General features: G+C 50.6%; 2 protein-coding genes across 2 annotated transcripts; one reads left to right on the top strand and one right to left on the bottom strand.

Moving 5' to 3' along the window:
- The first annotated feature begins 1,145 nt into the window (after positions 1-1,145).
- On the top strand, positions 1,146-2,175 carry LOC130191132 (collagen alpha-1(I) chain-like). Its single transcript, XM_056410800.1, has 3 exons — positions 1,146-1,205; positions 1,424-1,737; positions 1,881-2,175. Exons 1-3 carry the CDS (start codon positions 1,146-1,148, stop codon positions 2,173-2,175), a joined length of 669 nt encoding a protein of 222 aa, XP_056266775.1.
- A 463-nt stretch (positions 2,176-2,638) lies between these two features.
- si:dkey-288a3.2 (protein phosphatase 1 regulatory subunit 37) lies at positions 2,639-14,636 on the bottom strand. Its single transcript, XM_056410799.1, has 7 exons — positions 14,631-14,636; positions 13,507-13,594; positions 7,770-7,870; positions 7,360-7,491; positions 6,901-7,036; positions 5,701-5,879; positions 2,639-2,695 (listed from the first exon to the last, which is right to left on the bottom strand). The coding sequence occupies exons 1-7, from the start codon at positions 14,634-14,636 to the stop codon at positions 2,639-2,641; spliced, it is 699 nt and encodes a 232-aa protein (XP_056266774.1).
- Positions 14,637-17,500: the final 2,864 nt, after the last annotated feature.

The following is a 17,500-nucleotide window of genomic DNA, read 5'->3' as shown; positions in this document are numbered from 1 at the left end:
AGTCCCACCCAAACCAAAACAAGAAAAACAGACCCCACCCCCCCAACCTCCCACCCCCCCAAAAACACCCACAGACACACACCAAACACGCCTACCCCCGAAAAACCAAAGAAACCACCAGACATTACCCGGGGCCACAGGGGGCCATACCCCACCACCCGGAAAACCCAACCCCCCGCCAAAACCCCAAGCCACCACCGGACATTCACACCCAAAAGAAAACACCCAAAAGAACCAACCCCACACACCAACCCAAAACCCACAACAAAAAAGGGGAAACACACCCCACAACAGAAACACCCAAACCAAAAGCAAAACAACCTAAAACACCCCGGGCCCACCCCAAAAACCCTTTCCTTCGGGGCTTGGTTACCCCCGTTTTCCCAGGGGGGCCCGAAGGGGCCCCCCCCTCCCCGGCTTTCCTTCACGGGGCCGTACCGCCAGGGGGGCCGTTGGGGGGCGTTCCGGTGGGGAAGGGGGGGGAAGGGGCCCCGTAACCGTCTCCCGGGGCCGCCGCTCACGGGGCCTTTCCTCCCGGGAAGGCCGCCCCCTTTTTGGGGCCCGGTACCGCCTCCGGGGGGTTCCTTTTAAGGGGCCTTCCGTCCCCGGGGTTTAATTAACCAAAGGGCTTGTTGGGGAAAAAAAATTACCGTAAAGGGGGTTTTTTAGGGCTCCACGGGGCTTACCTTCCTGGCCCCTGCAGCCAGGGGGGGAGGAAACACCCGGCCCCCCGGGGCCATGGCCTGGCAACACGATGCCCCGCCCCCGGGGGTTTTTCCAGGAGGCCGCAGGCCCTTCCATGGGGGGAAAGAAAGCCCCACGCAGGGGGCGCGTCTAGCGCCCGGAGAAGCCTTTTAAAATTTGTTTTTCGCTTGGTTTTTTTTTTTCCCCGGGGGGTTCTCGGTTCCTTTTCCTTTCTCCCCTTTTAAAATTTGTTGGGTTTAAAAAAAAGTTTGGGGCTGGGGAAGGGGCCCATGTCCCGAAATTTGGAGGCCCCGGCCCCCCCGTTCCCCGGGCCTTCGGTCCCTTTGGGAAAAAGGGGCCCTCTTTTAAACCGCCCCCACCCCGGCCCACCCCGGCCCCCGACCCTTGGCAAACCCCCGGTAAAGGGGGGAAAAGGGAAAAGGAGGGGCCCCCGGGTTGGAATGCAGGGAAAATACAGCCCCAATTTAAGGGCGGCCCCGGCCCGGGGAAGGGACGGCCCGGTAAAAGGGGGGTAAACCCCCGGGAGGGCCTGGGGGCCCGGAAGGCCACCGAGACCCCCCGGGGAAAACGGGGGCCCCCCCCCCCCAACTGCGGCTCCCAAACCGAACCCCGGACCGGGCGGGTTCCGGGCCCACCCGCTGCCAAAGGCCCCCCCCTTCGGGAAGGTTGTGTGTGTTGTTTCCTGGAAAGGGGTTTTCACTGGGCCCTTTTTCACCAGACCCTTTTCAAGGGCCCAGGGGTTAAGGGGGTAAAACCCAAGCCTCGGGCGGGTCAGGGCCCCTCACCGGGGTCTCGGGGGCCCAAGGCCGGGGGCCCTCCCCGGGGCCCCCAGGGGCGGGTCACAGGGCCCTTCCCGGTCTCAGGGGCGGGCCCACGGGGCCCTACCGGCCTAAAGGGGCCCCGGGTCCCCTTTGGGCCCTCCCAGGGCCCGGGGCCAGGGGGACCTTCCTCCGAGGGGGTTTTTCCTCACGGGGCCCTCACGGGGCCCGTCCGCCGCCCGACCGTCCGGGGGCCTTCCCCCAAACCGGGCAGGTAAAAACCCAACCTACAGGGCCCGGCTAACGGGGCGTACCGCTCCCCCTTCCGCCCGGGGGGGGTTTAAAAACCCGCCTTAAACTCCCCCAACCCTTTTTCCAACCTTTAAGGGCGTTCCTTTTCCTGGAATCCCTTTCTAGGGAGGTTTTACCCAGGACCCGGCCTTTCATGGGGCTAAAACGGCCCCCGGGGCCTCTGGCCAGGGGGCCTCTGACCAGGGGCCTCCGGGCCGGGCCTCTCCCCCCCGGGGGAAGGGGCCTCGCCCACCGGGGCCCCCCCGGACCGGGGCCCGCCACGGCCCTGTGCCCCTCGGGCCTAAGGGAAAACGGCCTCGGGGGCCACCCCTTTCTTTCCCCGGGGCCCCAACGGGCCCCCGGCCCCGGGTTAAACCTCATGAAAGGGGGGGGGAGGAAGGCCTCAGGGAACCCCGGGTAATGAACCTTGGGGGAAGGGGGGCCTTGAGGCGGCGGTTTTCAAAAAAACCACGGGGGGGGGGCCCCCGGGCCCAGGAAACGGCCTCAACCGGGCCCTCCCCGAACTCCCCCGGGCCCGGTTCGGGCCCCACCCTCCCCCCAGGGGGCCCCTCAGGAACGGCCCCGCCTTTGGGGGCCTTTGGGGGGGTTGTGAAGGTCGTACCGGGTTTGGGGGCCTTTGGGGGCCGGGCCCTTCCGACACCCTTTTAAAATGACAGGGCCCTGCCTTTTCCTCAGGCCTCGGGGGGAAAAGGCCCACGGCGGCCCCTCTCCCCGGGCCTCATGGGGGTTGGTTTGGGGGTCACGGCCCCCCCCTGACACCCTCACCCAGGGCCTCCCGACCCGGCCTCAAACCTAGCACGGCCTATCCCCGGCCTCAGGGCACGGCCTCATAACGGCCTCATGCCCGGGGGCCTCAGGCCGCCCTAGCCGGCCTCTCCCCACGGCCCCCCCGGGGCCCGGCCCTTGCCGGCCTCGCCGGCCTAAAGACACAGCCTAGACAGGGTCAGGTTCATGCCCGGCCCGGCCTCGCGGAAAAGCCTCTGAAACGGCCTCAGGGACCGGCCTTTCATAACCTCATGACTTGGCCTCATGACCCCCCCATGCCCACGGTTCATGACCTCAGAACGGCCTGGGGGAAGGGGCCTAGGGAAAAGGGGGACCTCTGACACGGCCTCAGCCCGGGTCAGGGGGACCCCCCGGCCCGGGGCCACGGGCCTAAAGACCTAAATGAGGCCGGCCCTCCCGACCTCGCGGAGGCCCATGACCCCCCGGCCTCAAAACCAGCCCAGGGGACCCTACCGGCCTCAGAAAAGGGCCCAGGGGCCCCCCGGCCTCGCGGTGCCGGCCTCCCCAGGGCCTCATAAAGGGCCCAGGGGACCCCCCAGCCTCATGAGGGTCATGACCCTACCGGCCTCATGACCTCCCCCTCGCCCCGGCCCCATGCCCACCCCTCATAAAAGGGCCTCAGCGGCCTCAGGGCCCGGCCTTGCCGCCTAAAGGACACGGCCTAAATGAAAAACCCCAAAAAATGACAGGGCCTATAAACACGGCCCCCACCCAGGGCCCTAAAGGAAACCAGGGCCCTTTCAACCCCCCATACCTCTTGAAAACCGGCCCTCACAACACGGCCTCATGACACGGCCTCATGACACGGCCTCATGACCTCATGACACGGCCTCACGACACGGCCTCACGACACGGCCTCACGACACGGCCTCATGACCTCATGACACGGCCTCATGACACGGCCTCACGACACGGCCTCATGACACGGCCTCACGACACGGCCTCACGACACGGCCTCATGACACGGCCTCATGACACGGCCTCACGACACGGCCTCACGACACGGCCTCACGACACGGCCTCATGACACGTTCCCTGCCCACACGTGCCCTCACCCACACGGCCCCGATTACCCGGCCTCACCATTAACGGGCCTCATGACCATGAGACACGCTCATGACCATGCCACGGCCTCACATGTCCGACCTCAAGGACACGGCCTCATGACACGGCCTCATGACACAGCCTCACGACACGGCCTCATGACCTCATGACACGGCCTCATGACACGGCCTCATGACATGGCCTCATGACCTCATGACACGGCCTCATGACCTCATGACACGGCCTCATGACACGGCCTCATGACACGACCTCATGACACGGCCTCATGACACCTCATGACGCCCTTGCTGACTTCAAGGACATGGCCCATGACCTCATGACACGGCCTCATGACACGGCCTCATGACACAGCCTCATGACACGGCCTCATGACACGGCCTCATGACACGGCCTCATGACACGGCCTCATGACACGGCCTCATGACACGGCCTCATGACACGGCCTCATGACACGGCCTCATGACCTCATGACACGGCCTCATGACCTCATGACACGGCCTCATGACACGGCCTCATGACACAGCCTCATGACACGGCCTCACGACACGGCCTCATGATATGTTCAAGGACTCATGACACGGCCTCATGACACGGCCTCATGACACGGCCTCATGACACAGCCTCATGACCTCATGACACGGCCTCACGACACGGCCTCATGACACGGCCTCATGACACGGCCTCATGACGGCCTCACGACACGGCCTCATGACACGGCCTCATGACACGGCCTCATGACACAGCCTCATGACGGCCTCATGACACGGCCTCATGACACGGCCTCATGACACGGCCTCACAACACGGCCTCATGACACGGCCTCATGACGGCCTCATGACACGGCCTCATGACACGGCCTCATGACACGGCCTCATGACACGGCCTCATGACGGCCTCATGACACGGCCTCATGACACGGCCTCACAACACGGCCTCATGACACGGCCTCATGACACGACCTCATGACAGCCTCCATGACACGGCCTCACAGACGGCCCCACATTACCGCCCACACGCCCGCCAACACGGCCTCATGACACGGCCTCATGACACGACCTCATGACATGGCCTCATGACACGGCCTCATGACCTCATGACACGGCCTCATGACACGGCCTCACGACACGGCCTCATGACACAGCCTCATGACACGCTTCCTGCTGACGGGCCTCATGACACGTCTTCCCACAACACGGCTCATGACGCCTCATGATATGCCTCATGACCAAGGAGGACACAGCTCATGGCATGCCCTGCTGACCATGACACGGCTCATGACCATGACACGGCTCATGACACGGCTCATGACACGTCTCATGACACGGCCTCATGACCTCAAGGACACGCCCTCATGACTCATGACATTTGCCTCACGACGCACCATGACACGGCCTCATGACACGGCCTCATGACACGGCCTCATGACACGGCCTCATGACACAGCCTCATGATGGTCTCATGACGGCCCTCAAGGACACGACCTCATGACCATGACACGGCCTCGACCTCACATCGCTGCCCTCATGACCTCATGACACGGCCTCATGACACGGCCTCATGACACGGCCTCATGACACGGCCTCATGACCTCATGACACGGCCTCATGACCTCATGACACGGCCTCATGACGGCCTCATGACACGGCCTCATGACACGGCCTCATGACACGGCCTCATGACACGGCCTCATGACACGGCCTCATGACACAGCCTCATGACACAGCCTCATGACAGCCTCTGCGTGTCCACTCGGGGCTCACAGTGCATTTCCAGGACTTTCAGCCAGACGTCCAGGACCAACTGACCTCTCGGTATAAACATGAACATGTAGAACACTGCTATATCGTAGAGGTCACGCTGTTTATAGCCTTGTTAGCGCCTTTCTTTAAAAAAAAACACATTACTTATTGTAAACTCAGTAAATGAACATGTGATTATAACACACATCATTTTCAAGCTGACTTTTCCAAAACTTTTATGATTTACGTTTTTTCCATGACTTTTCCAGGCCTGTAAACGACCGTTTTAAAATGTCACGACTCCCCCAGGAGTCGTGAGCGTGCGGACCCGGCACCGGGCTGAGCTGCCGCACCAAGGGCTGCCCGGCCACGGCGTTGCTGCTGAGCTGCACGGTGTGGAGGGTGGAGTTGTAGCGCAGCAGGTCCCCCAGGTGGAGCGCGTCCTGGGAGCCGTTCAGGTGGTTGTTGGTGAGGTGGAGCTCCTTCAAGGCCGTGTTGGTCCTCAGGGCGCCGACTGCAGGACGAGAGACCATGAGAGACCATGAGAGACCATGAGAGACCACCATGAGAGACCATGCGAGACCATGAGAGACCACCATGAGAGACCATGAGAGACCACCATGAGAGACCATGAGAGACCATGAGAGACCACCATGAGACCATGAGAGACCACCATCAGAGACCACCATGAGAGACCATGAGAGACCACCATGAGACCATGAGAGACCACCACGAGAGACCACCATCAGAGACCACCATGAGAGACCACCATGTGTGTATATGTGTGTGTGTGTGTGTGTGTGTGTGTGTGTGTGTGTATATGTGTGTGTGTATGTGTGTGTGTGTATATGTGTGTGTATGTGTGTGTGTGTGTGGCTGCCACAGCCTTCATAGATGTGTGTAGCCGTGTGTAAAGCGACAGGTAAGAGATTAGAACTGTAATCCGGGTCCAGACCTGCAGAGGGTCACAGGTCAAAATCTGGTCCTGCTGGCTACAGAACACACACACACACACACACACACACACATACACACACACACCTATATATATACACACACACACACATATATAAACACAATGCACGAAACCATGATAAAACAAGAAAAAGCAAAATATCAGGAGTGTTCAGTGACCTGTGTGTGTGTGTGTGTGAGTGTGTGTGTGAGTGTGAGTGTGAGTGTGTGTGTGTGTGTGGAGTGGAGTGTGTGTGTGAATTGTGAGTGAGGAGTGTGTGAGTGAACGTGTGAGTGGAGGAGGCAGGAGGTGGTGAGGGAGGAGGAGGAGTGTGTGTGAGGAGGAATGTGCAGGAGGTGGCAGGAGGAGGTGTGCAGGAGTGTGGAGGAGGTGAGTGTGAGTGAGTGTGAGGAGGGAGGGTGGAGGAGTGTGTGAGTGAGTGAGTGCATATGTATATGTGTGTGTGCATATGTGTGTGTGTGTGAGTGTGAGGAGTGTGTAGTGTGAGTGCATGAGTGTGTGTGTGTGTGTGTGTGTGTGTGTGTGTGTGTGTGAGTGTGTGTGTGTGTGTGCTTCATACCCAGTGTGTAGAGTGGCATGCCGCTGAGCTGGGCGTTGTGAAGGTGCAGCACTGTGAGCCGGCTGGTCAGCAGAGCTTTGGACAGAGACCGGGACGGGAAGTCCACCACGGGAACGTTACACACATCCACAGCCTCCTGACAGACGACGATACTTCCTGGAAACACACACAGGAGACAGACACTGAGACACACAGTGGAGACAGACACACACTGAGACACACACAGTGAGACAGACATGATCTCATGGCTCTTGCATCGTGTTCCCTCATCTTGTTGCTTTGATCGCACCGACACCGCACCGCTGACCCCCCCCCCCCCCACACACACACATACAGACCCCCCCCCACACACACACACACAGACCCCCCCTCATTCCTGACCTGACCCCCCCACACACACACACATTACACTTCCCCCAATTATTCTGATTCCTGACCCCCCCACACACACACACACACACAGACCCCCACCTGCTTGATCAGATGAGCCAGGGCCCTCCAGCTCGAGGCCCCCATGCTGCTGCTGTCCGACATGTCCAGGTGAGTCGTGGATTCATAGAACAAGATCATGTCCAGCAGAGACGCTGCTCCCTGCAGGAGGAGGAGGAGGAGGAGGAGAGGAGGAGGAGGAGGAGGAGAAGGAGGGGAGGAGGAGGAGGAGGAAGAGGAGGAGAGAGGGAGGAGGGAGGAGGAGGAGGAGGAGAGAGGGAGGGAGGGAGGAGGAGGAGGAGGAGGAGGAGAGAGGGAGGGAGGGAGGAGCAGGAGGAGGAGGAGGAAGAGGAGGAGAAGGAGGGGAGGAGGCTGAGTGTGAAGCGCAAGCAGAAGAGCCAGATGAGTCGTTCTCATGAGATGAATGAGTCTCAACTCACGCTCTCTTCCAGTCGTGCCACCTGCAGGTTGATGAAATCAAAGCGCAGCGATTTGAGGACGACTTCCAGAGCGTCGCAGGAGCTCAGGTCCAACGGCTCACCTGGCGGAGGCAATCACACCAAGGTAAGCACAATGCAGCGGCTCGGAAGGAGGCGCCTGAAAATAACGCTTCAGCAGAAATCAGACAAAACAACTTCCTCCACCGGAGAGCTTGATCTGTGTGTGTGTGAGTGTGAGAGTGTGTGTGTGTGTGTGTGAGTGTGAGAGTGTGTGTGTGTGAGTGTGTGTGTGTGTGAGTGTTCTTTTAATAAAGTTCTGAGACTTAATGAGGAACACAGAAAGAGAAGTGCTGTTCCTCGTGATTGGACTTCTATACGATGTGAAGCTGCTTTGATAACAGGAACCACGCTGTGGTCCATGAAGCACTTATACACATTATACACATTATACACATTATGCACATTATATACATTATACACGTTATATACACTATACACATTCTATACATTATACACATTATATACATTATATACATTATACAATATTATATATTATTATATAATATTATGTAATATTATACACATATTATTATTATACACATATACATTATACACATTATACATTATACACATTATATACATTATATACATTATACACATTATATACATTATACACATTATATACATTATATACATTATACACATTATATACATTATACACATTATATACATTATACACGTTATATACACTATACACATTATACACATTATACACATTATATACATTATACACATTATATACATTATACACATTATACACATTATATACATTATACACATTATATACATTATATTAACGTTATATAATAACTATATTATTATTCTATACATTATACACATTATATACATTATATACATTATACACATTATACACATTATATACATTATACACATTATATACATTATACACATTATATACATTATATTAATCGTTATATAATACTTTATACATATGTTATATACACTATAATAATAATATTATATTAATATTATATACAGTATATACACATTATATAATATTATTAATATTATATACATTATATTATTATATACATTATAATATCATATATATAATTATACACATTCTATAATATTATATTATTATTATATATAAGACTATAATATTCTATACATTATACACATTATATACACTATACACATTCTATACATTATACACATTATATACACTATATATATATATTATATATAATTTATATATATTATACATTAAATACATTATATATATTATATACATTATATACATTATATATTATAATACACATTATAATATCGTTATATACACTATACACATTATATAATATTATAATAATGTTATATAATATTATATACATTATACACACTATATACACTATATACACATGATATAATATTATAACACATGATATACATTATATTATATATTATACATTATAATTAATTATATATTAATTATATTAATATTATAATAACATTATAATAATATTATATATATTATACACGTTATATACATATTATAATATATTATAATATTATTATACACATTATAATATTATAATATATTATATATATTTATATAATATTATATACATTATATACATTATATACATATTATATACATTATACACATTATATACATTATGTACATTATACACATTATATAATATTATATTATATATTATATAATATTGTATAGATTATAATACATTATGTACATTATATACATTATGTACATTATATACATTATATATATTATAGCTACATTATATATACATTATACACATTATATACATTATATACATTATACACATTATATACATTATATACATTATGTACATTATATACTATATACATTATGTACATTATATACATTATGTTATTAATATTATACACATTATATATTATATACATTATATAATATTATATACATTATTATTATACACATTATATTATTATTATACACATTATATACATATATACACGTTATACATTGTATAGATTATAATAATGTTATATACATTGTATAGATTATACACATTATATACATTATACACATTATATACATTGTATAGATTATACACATTATATACATTATACACATTATATACATTGTATAGATTATATACATTATATACATTATAATAATAATATATACATTGTATAGATTATACATTATTATAATATTATTATACACATTATATACATTGTATAGATTATACACATTATATACATTTTACACATTATACACATTATACACATTATATACATTATACACATTATACACATTATATACATTATATACATTATACACATTATATACTGTGTACAAGTACTTCCAAAGACAGTATTACAGCATGAAGTCAGTTTACTGGACAGTCACATTTGAAATGTATCAATTTAACATCGATATAACTATGAATGCTGTATATACAAATATATATATATCAATATCAATATATATATATATATATGTATATATATCAATATATATACATATATATATATATATCGATATATGTATATATAAATATATATACATATATATATATTAATATATATTGATATATATATCCATATATATATATATGTATATACAGGACTGTCTCAGAAAATTAGAATATTGTGATAAAGTTCGTTATTTTCTGTAATGCAATTAAAAAACAAAAATGTCATGCATTCGACCTATTACAAATCAACTGAAAATTAAAAGCCTTTTATTCTTTAATATTGCTGATTATTTTTTACAGCTTAAGAAAACTCTAAAATCCTATCTCATGTAAAATTTTAATATTTCCTCAGACCAAGAAAAAAAGATTTATAAATAGCTAGAGTGGTTTGTCAAGGCTCAGGAAACCCTTTGCAGGTGTTTCCAGTTAATTAGGATCATTCAAGTGATTGTTTAATACCCTACTAGTATACTTTTTCATGATATTCTTAATATTTAGAGATAGGATATTTTGAGTTTTCTTACGCTAAAGCTAATCAGCAATAAATCAGGAATAAAAGGCCTACAATATTTCAGTTGATTTTGTAACACGAATCCAGAATGCAATGACATTTTTTGTTTTTTTTAATTGCATTACAGGAAAATAAAGAACTTTATCACAAACATCTCCTAATAATTTTCTGAGATTGTGTCCTGTATATAAATATATATAGATACACATATGTATATATATAAATATATATACAAATATATATATATATATATATATATTAATATATATTGATATATATATATATAATAAAACTCATCTGGTAAAAAATAAATAAAAAACATATTAATAATATTATATGTATATACAAATATATATTAATATATACATATATAAAATGTTTCTATATTTGTATCATGATCTTCTCCCAGTGATCCTGTCGTAGTTATTATTGTGTTTTTAGGAGATATGATCAGGGACCACCAATCGAGGGCCCCGGGGCCTGGCCCCGCCCACCTTGAGCCACACAAACACATTATAATAATATTCATTATATTTATTAATTATATACACTGTCAATATGTGTGTTTTTGGAGGTATAGGATAAACCAGTAATATTAGTAACATAGGATATCTGCAGCTCGTCCTTGTGTCTCTATGGGGCCAGAGGAGGCGGAGCTAAGGAACAGCTTAGCCAATCACCGATTACAGATATTAATGAGTGATATACAAATTAGCCAATCAGCGTCCTCCAATAGATTGATCCGGAGCGTTCATCAGGAGCTTTTTAACGATGTGACACCCACACACAACACATGGTATTTATATATCATACTGACTGTGATGATAAATGTGTCAATCAGATGTCCTGATGGTGTCGGTGTTGGAACGTGAAGTCTGGAACTAGAAAGTAGTTTCATACTTTGATTGCATTGAAGCATTATGGGATGTTTGTGAAGTTGACTGGACGACACAACTGACCCCGACTGACCCCGACTGACCCGGGATCAATCGACCTGACCCCCGACTGACCCCCACTGACCCTGACTGACCCGACTGACCCCGACTGGACCCGACCTGACCTGGACCGAATCCCTACTGGAATTCCCCACTGACCTGGACTGGACCTGACTGACCCGGACTGAATTCCACTGACCCCGATCCGACCTGGGACTGACCTGACTTGACCTGACTGGACCCGACTGGACCCGACTGACCCTGGGACTGACCTGACTGGACCCGCATCGACCCTGACTGACCCTGACCGGACCCTGAATTTAACTCTCACTGACCTGACTGACCTGACTGACCCCGACTGACCTGACTGACCTGACTGACCCCGACTGACCCCGACTGACCCCGACTGACCTGACTGACCCCGACTGACCCCGACTGACCCTCAAATTGTCTGACTGACCCCCGACTGACCCCCGACTGACCCTTCGACTGACCTCAGACTGACCCCGACCCCCCCTGATCTGGACTGAATCCTCGACTGACCTGACTGACCCCGACTGACCTGACTGACCTGACTGACCTGACTGACCCTGACCGAATCGACCGACCCCCATCGGACCCCGGACCGACTGGACTCGATCGACCCGACTGACCCGATCGACCGACTGACCTCGATCTGATCCGACTGACCGGACTGGATCCTCGACTGACCCCGACTGACCCCGACTGACCCCGACTGACCTGACTGACCCGACTGACCTGACTGACCCCGACTGACCTGACTGACCCCGACTGACCTGACTGACCTGACTGACCCGACTGACCCCGACTGACCCGACCGGAACCTCGGACTGACCTGGACTTCAACCCCGACTGATCTCTCGACTGACCCGACCGGATCGAATTCCCACTGACCTGACTGACCCGACTGACCTGACTGACCTGACTGACCTGACTGACCCCGACTGACCTGACTGACCTGACCGGACCCCGACCTGGACCCCGACTGACCGACCGAACCGACTGACCCCGACTGACCTGACTGACCCGACTGACCCGACTGACCCGACTGACCCCGACTGACCTGACTGACCTGACTGACCTGACTGGCCCTGACTGACCTGACGAATTGGACTGACCCCACTGACCCGACTGACCCCGACTGACCCACCGGACTGACCGACCTGACCGGACCCCGACCGGATCAGGACCCGACTGACCTGACTGACCCGACTGACCCCGACTGACCCCGGACTGGACCTCGACTGACCCCCGACTGGACTTGACCGACCCCGACTGACCCGGATCGACCTGACTGACCCGACTGACCTGACTGACCCGACTGACCTGACTGACTGACCCCGACTGACCCCGACTGACCTGACTGACCCCGACTGACCTGACTGACCCGACTGACCTGACTGACCCGACTGACCTGACTGACCCCGACTGACCTGACTGACCCCGACTGACCCCGACTGACCCTGACTGACCTGACTGACCCGACTGACCCGGACCGACCCGACTGACCTGGACTGACCTCGACCGTCCGGACTGACCTCGACCTGACCCCGACTGACCCGACGGACCCGACTGACCCGGACCGACCCCGACCTGACTGGACCGACCGACTGACCCGACTGAATTCATCCTGACCGATCTGACTGGACCCGACTGACCTCGAATCGACCTGACTGACCTCCCGACTGACCAGACTGGAGCCGACCGACCCGACCTGGACTGGACCGACCTGACCGACCCGGACTGGACCCGCATCGAATCTGGACCTCTAATCTCGACCGACCCGACTGATCCGACCGACCCGACCGACCCGACCGACCTGGACCGGACCCTGACCGACCCCGACCGGACCCACTGACCGGACCCAACGACCTGATCCGACCTGATCTACTGACCCCGACTGACCTGACTGACCTGACTGACCCGACTGACCTGACTGACCCTGATTCACTGATTGATCTCTCGGATTGACCTGACCCCACCGACCTGACCGGACCCCGACTGACCTGACTGACCTGACTGACCCGACTGACCCCGACTGACCTGACTGACCCCGACTGACCTGACTGACCCGACTGACCTGACTGACCCGACTGACCTGACTGACCCGACTGACCTGACTGACCCCGACTGACTCCGACTGACCCCGGTATCAGACCGACTGAACCGACTGACCCTGAACTGACCTGACCACCGACCCGACCGGACCCCGTGGACCGACCCCCGACCGACCCGACCGGACCTGACCGACCCGACTGACCCCGGACTGACCCGACCGGACCCCGACCGGACCCGACTGAATCCCGACTGGACCTGACTGACCCCGACCGACCCCGACTGAATCCCCACTGACCCCGACTGACCCGACTGATCTCGACTGGACCGACCGACCACCGGACCCCGACTGACCCCCACGACCTTGACTGACCCCGACTGGACCCACCGACCCCGACCCTGACCTGACCGACCCCGACTGACCCACCATCTGACCACTGACCCTGACCGACCCTGGACTGACCCCCACTGACCCTGACTGGACCCCGACCTTGACCCCGACTGATTCACTGACCGAATCTTTACTAACCTGGACCTGACCGACCCCCGACTGACCTGACCAACCGGATCAACCCCGACTGACCTTGGACTGACCCGACTGGACCCTGACTGACGATCCGGATCGACCCCGACCGGGACCTGACTGACCCCAAATCAACCACTGACCTCGACCGACCCCGACTGACCTGACCGATCCGACTGACCTGGACTGACCCCGACCGGAATCTGACTGACCCCGACCGACCCGACCGACCGGACCGGACCCGACTGACCTGACTGACCCGACGACCGACCTGACCCGCCGACCTGACCGACCCGACTGGACCTGACTGACCCGCATCATTCCGGGATCACTGACCCAGACTGACCTGGACCCCGACCCTGACCTTGACCTTCCGGACCCGACCTGACTGACCCCGACTGACCTGACTGACCCCGACTGACCTGACTGACCCCGACTGACCCCGACTGACCTGACTGACCCCGACTGACCTGACTGACCCCGACTGACCTGACTGACCTGACTGACCTGACTGACCCCCACTGGCCCCCCCGACCCGACTGGCCCGGGCCCCTGACTGACCCTGACGCCTGACTGACCCCAGCCCGACTGACCTCCCCCCCAACTTACCCCGGCCGAAGGGTGAAAAAACCCTTTTTTTTCCCCACTGACCTGGTGTGGTTTTTGGGGGTGGTTTTGGGGGTTTTAATGGAAAGGGAGCCCGCTAACCCCCCTGCCTGGGGGAAAAAAGGACCCCCGACCCCGGGGGGCCCCCAGTGGTGACTCCCCGACCCGTGGCCCCATTTACCCAGCCGGGCCCCGGGTACCCGAAGCCTTTTTGGACCTGTGAAACCGACTGAAAACCCGGTTTTTGGGTGAAAGGGGCCCCCTCCTATGAAATGCCCTTTTGGGGGAAGGGGGTCCGTGACCCCCGAGGGGGACCCCCCCGCTTACCTATATATTGAATTATTAAAACCCGGGATGGGACTGGGCAGGGGCCCCGCTCCGGCTGAGGGGATGGCCGTTTGGCCGAAGACCGGCTGGCCCCACAACATTTTTTGTGGCCCCCCCGAGGGTTCCCGATGCGCCCCACCTGAGAGGTAATTTATTTTGTTGTTGTTTTTTTTAATTAAAAAACATTATTTCTAATCCTTAAAATAATGAGGACCCCAAAAGGGGGTTTTCATATTATTATTTAATTAAAAAAAATTTATTTATTAGTTAAAAAAATTTTTTTAATAAAATTTTTTAAATTTTTAATTATTTTTTAAAAATTAAATGTTGTTTTAAAATTTTTGGGGGGCCACCTAATTATCCTTCTATTTAAATTATAAAATATTATATATATTAAAAATGTAAATTTTTATAATTTAATACTTAAACAAACCCTTCAAAAAATGCCACAAAACGGGAGGGTTTTTTATGGTTTTTTAAAAAGGGTTTTTGTGTTGTTGTTAATTTATAATTATAAATAAAATTAATACAATTAAAACCCCAAAAAATTTATAGAAAATTTTGTTTTGTTCATTATATTTTTCTGTTTTTTTAAAAATTAATTTTAAAAAATTATAGAAAATTTGAAATTAATATAAATTTTATTAATAATTTTTTTAAATTTTTAAAATTTAAAGAATATTAAGGACAACACAAAATATTTCATCCCCCCTTTTGGTTAAAATATTATTTAAAAATAAAATTTTAATTTAAATTTACCCCCATTTCAAACCTTCAAAAAAACCGGGACAGGAAACAAAAGTGGTATGTGATGTGCTTGGGGGGTTGTGAACCCTTTAGGCACCGCCAAACCCAAAAGAAACGTCAAATTTTTTAAATTAAATTTTCCCAAAAAACACAAAGAAAAATTAGTTTTTAAATTTATTGTGTTTTTGTTTCCCCTGTGATTGAATTTGTAAAACATTTAGAAGGGCTTGAAGGGGCCCCAATCTGAGGGGGGTTTACCCGGAGATTTTTCCAAAAAAAATTCAAACCCCCCGCCCCAACACCACCCCGTGGAGGGGACAAGGGGGGGAGGTTTTAGGGGAGCGCGGGAAAAACAACACAACATATTTGGACCCTTTTAAAACCTCCTTCCCGCCCCCACCCCAGGGGGGATCCGGGCCCGGGTCCTTGCGCCGGGGATGTTTTTCCAAGTTTACCCGGGGGTTTTTTTGGGTTTCATTCCGACAGGGAAAAAAACAGTTTTTTACACGTGTTTCATCCGGGCCTTTTTTTATTTCCCCTTTTTAGGCAAAAAGGGCAAAGGGGGGTGAAAAGGATTATTTATATTATTATTATTAATATTTTATAAAAAACAGGAAAGGGGATTCATTTTTTAAAAATTGGTAACCTCCTGTTCCTGTGAACCTGTTTTGAAAATTTAAAAACACCCAAAAAGTTTTCGACCCCTTACCATTTTTCCCAGGTTATTATGGCCCCCAACCCTTTTTAATCCCCAAAAAGACCCAAAACCCCCCTTGGGGGTGGGCCCCGCCCCAAACCCCCGGGGGCCCTTTGGGGGGTCAACCCCGAGGTTTTGGGTTTTCCTTTGCCCCAAAAAACCCCCTTTTAATTTTTTAAAACCCCCTTTATTTTGCGGTCCTTCGGGCCCGGGCCCCAGGGCCCCCAAACCCCCCCTGCCCCTCCTCCCCCCCGCTGCCCTTTCCCTGCCCCCTCCCCCCCCGCTTGTTTTTGTTTTGTTTTTGTTTTTTTCCCCTGTTCAGGAGAAACGAGGGACAAAGGCTCCGGTGGAAATTTTTAAATAAAGGTTTAAATAATGTTTAGAGAAAAAAAAGGTGGAAAAAAAAAACAAAATAAAAAAAAAAAACAACACAACACACAAACAAAACCCCCACAACCACAAAACACCAAACCAACACACCCCAAAAAAACAACCCCAACCCCCCACCCAACCCCAACCCCAACCCCCCCCCAACCCCAACCCCCAACCCCCCACCCAACCCCCAACCCCCCACCCAACCCCCAACCCCGGGCCGCCACCCCCACCCCCCCACCCCCCCCCCCCACCCCCCCCCCCTCACCCCCCACCCCCCCCACCCCCCCCCCCCCCCCCCCCACCCCCCCCTGCCCCCCCCCCCCCCCCCCACCCACCCCGCCCCCCCTGCAAAACAGCCCCACAAAGTCCTTTTGGAAAAATTTAAACCAAACCCCAAAACAAAAACGTGTTTTGTGGGGGTTTTGGGGGA

The sequence above is a fragment of the Pseudoliparis swirei genome, unplaced genomic scaffold (genome assembly GCF_029220125.1).
Source record: "Pseudoliparis swirei isolate HS2019 ecotype Mariana Trench unplaced genomic scaffold, NWPU_hadal_v1 hadal_27, whole genome shotgun sequence".
Lineage (NCBI taxonomy): Eukaryota > Metazoa > Chordata > Actinopteri > Perciformes > Liparidae > Pseudoliparis > Pseudoliparis swirei.
Note: the sequence above shows the minus strand (reverse complement) of the source record. Positions and strands in the feature narration are given on the sequence as shown.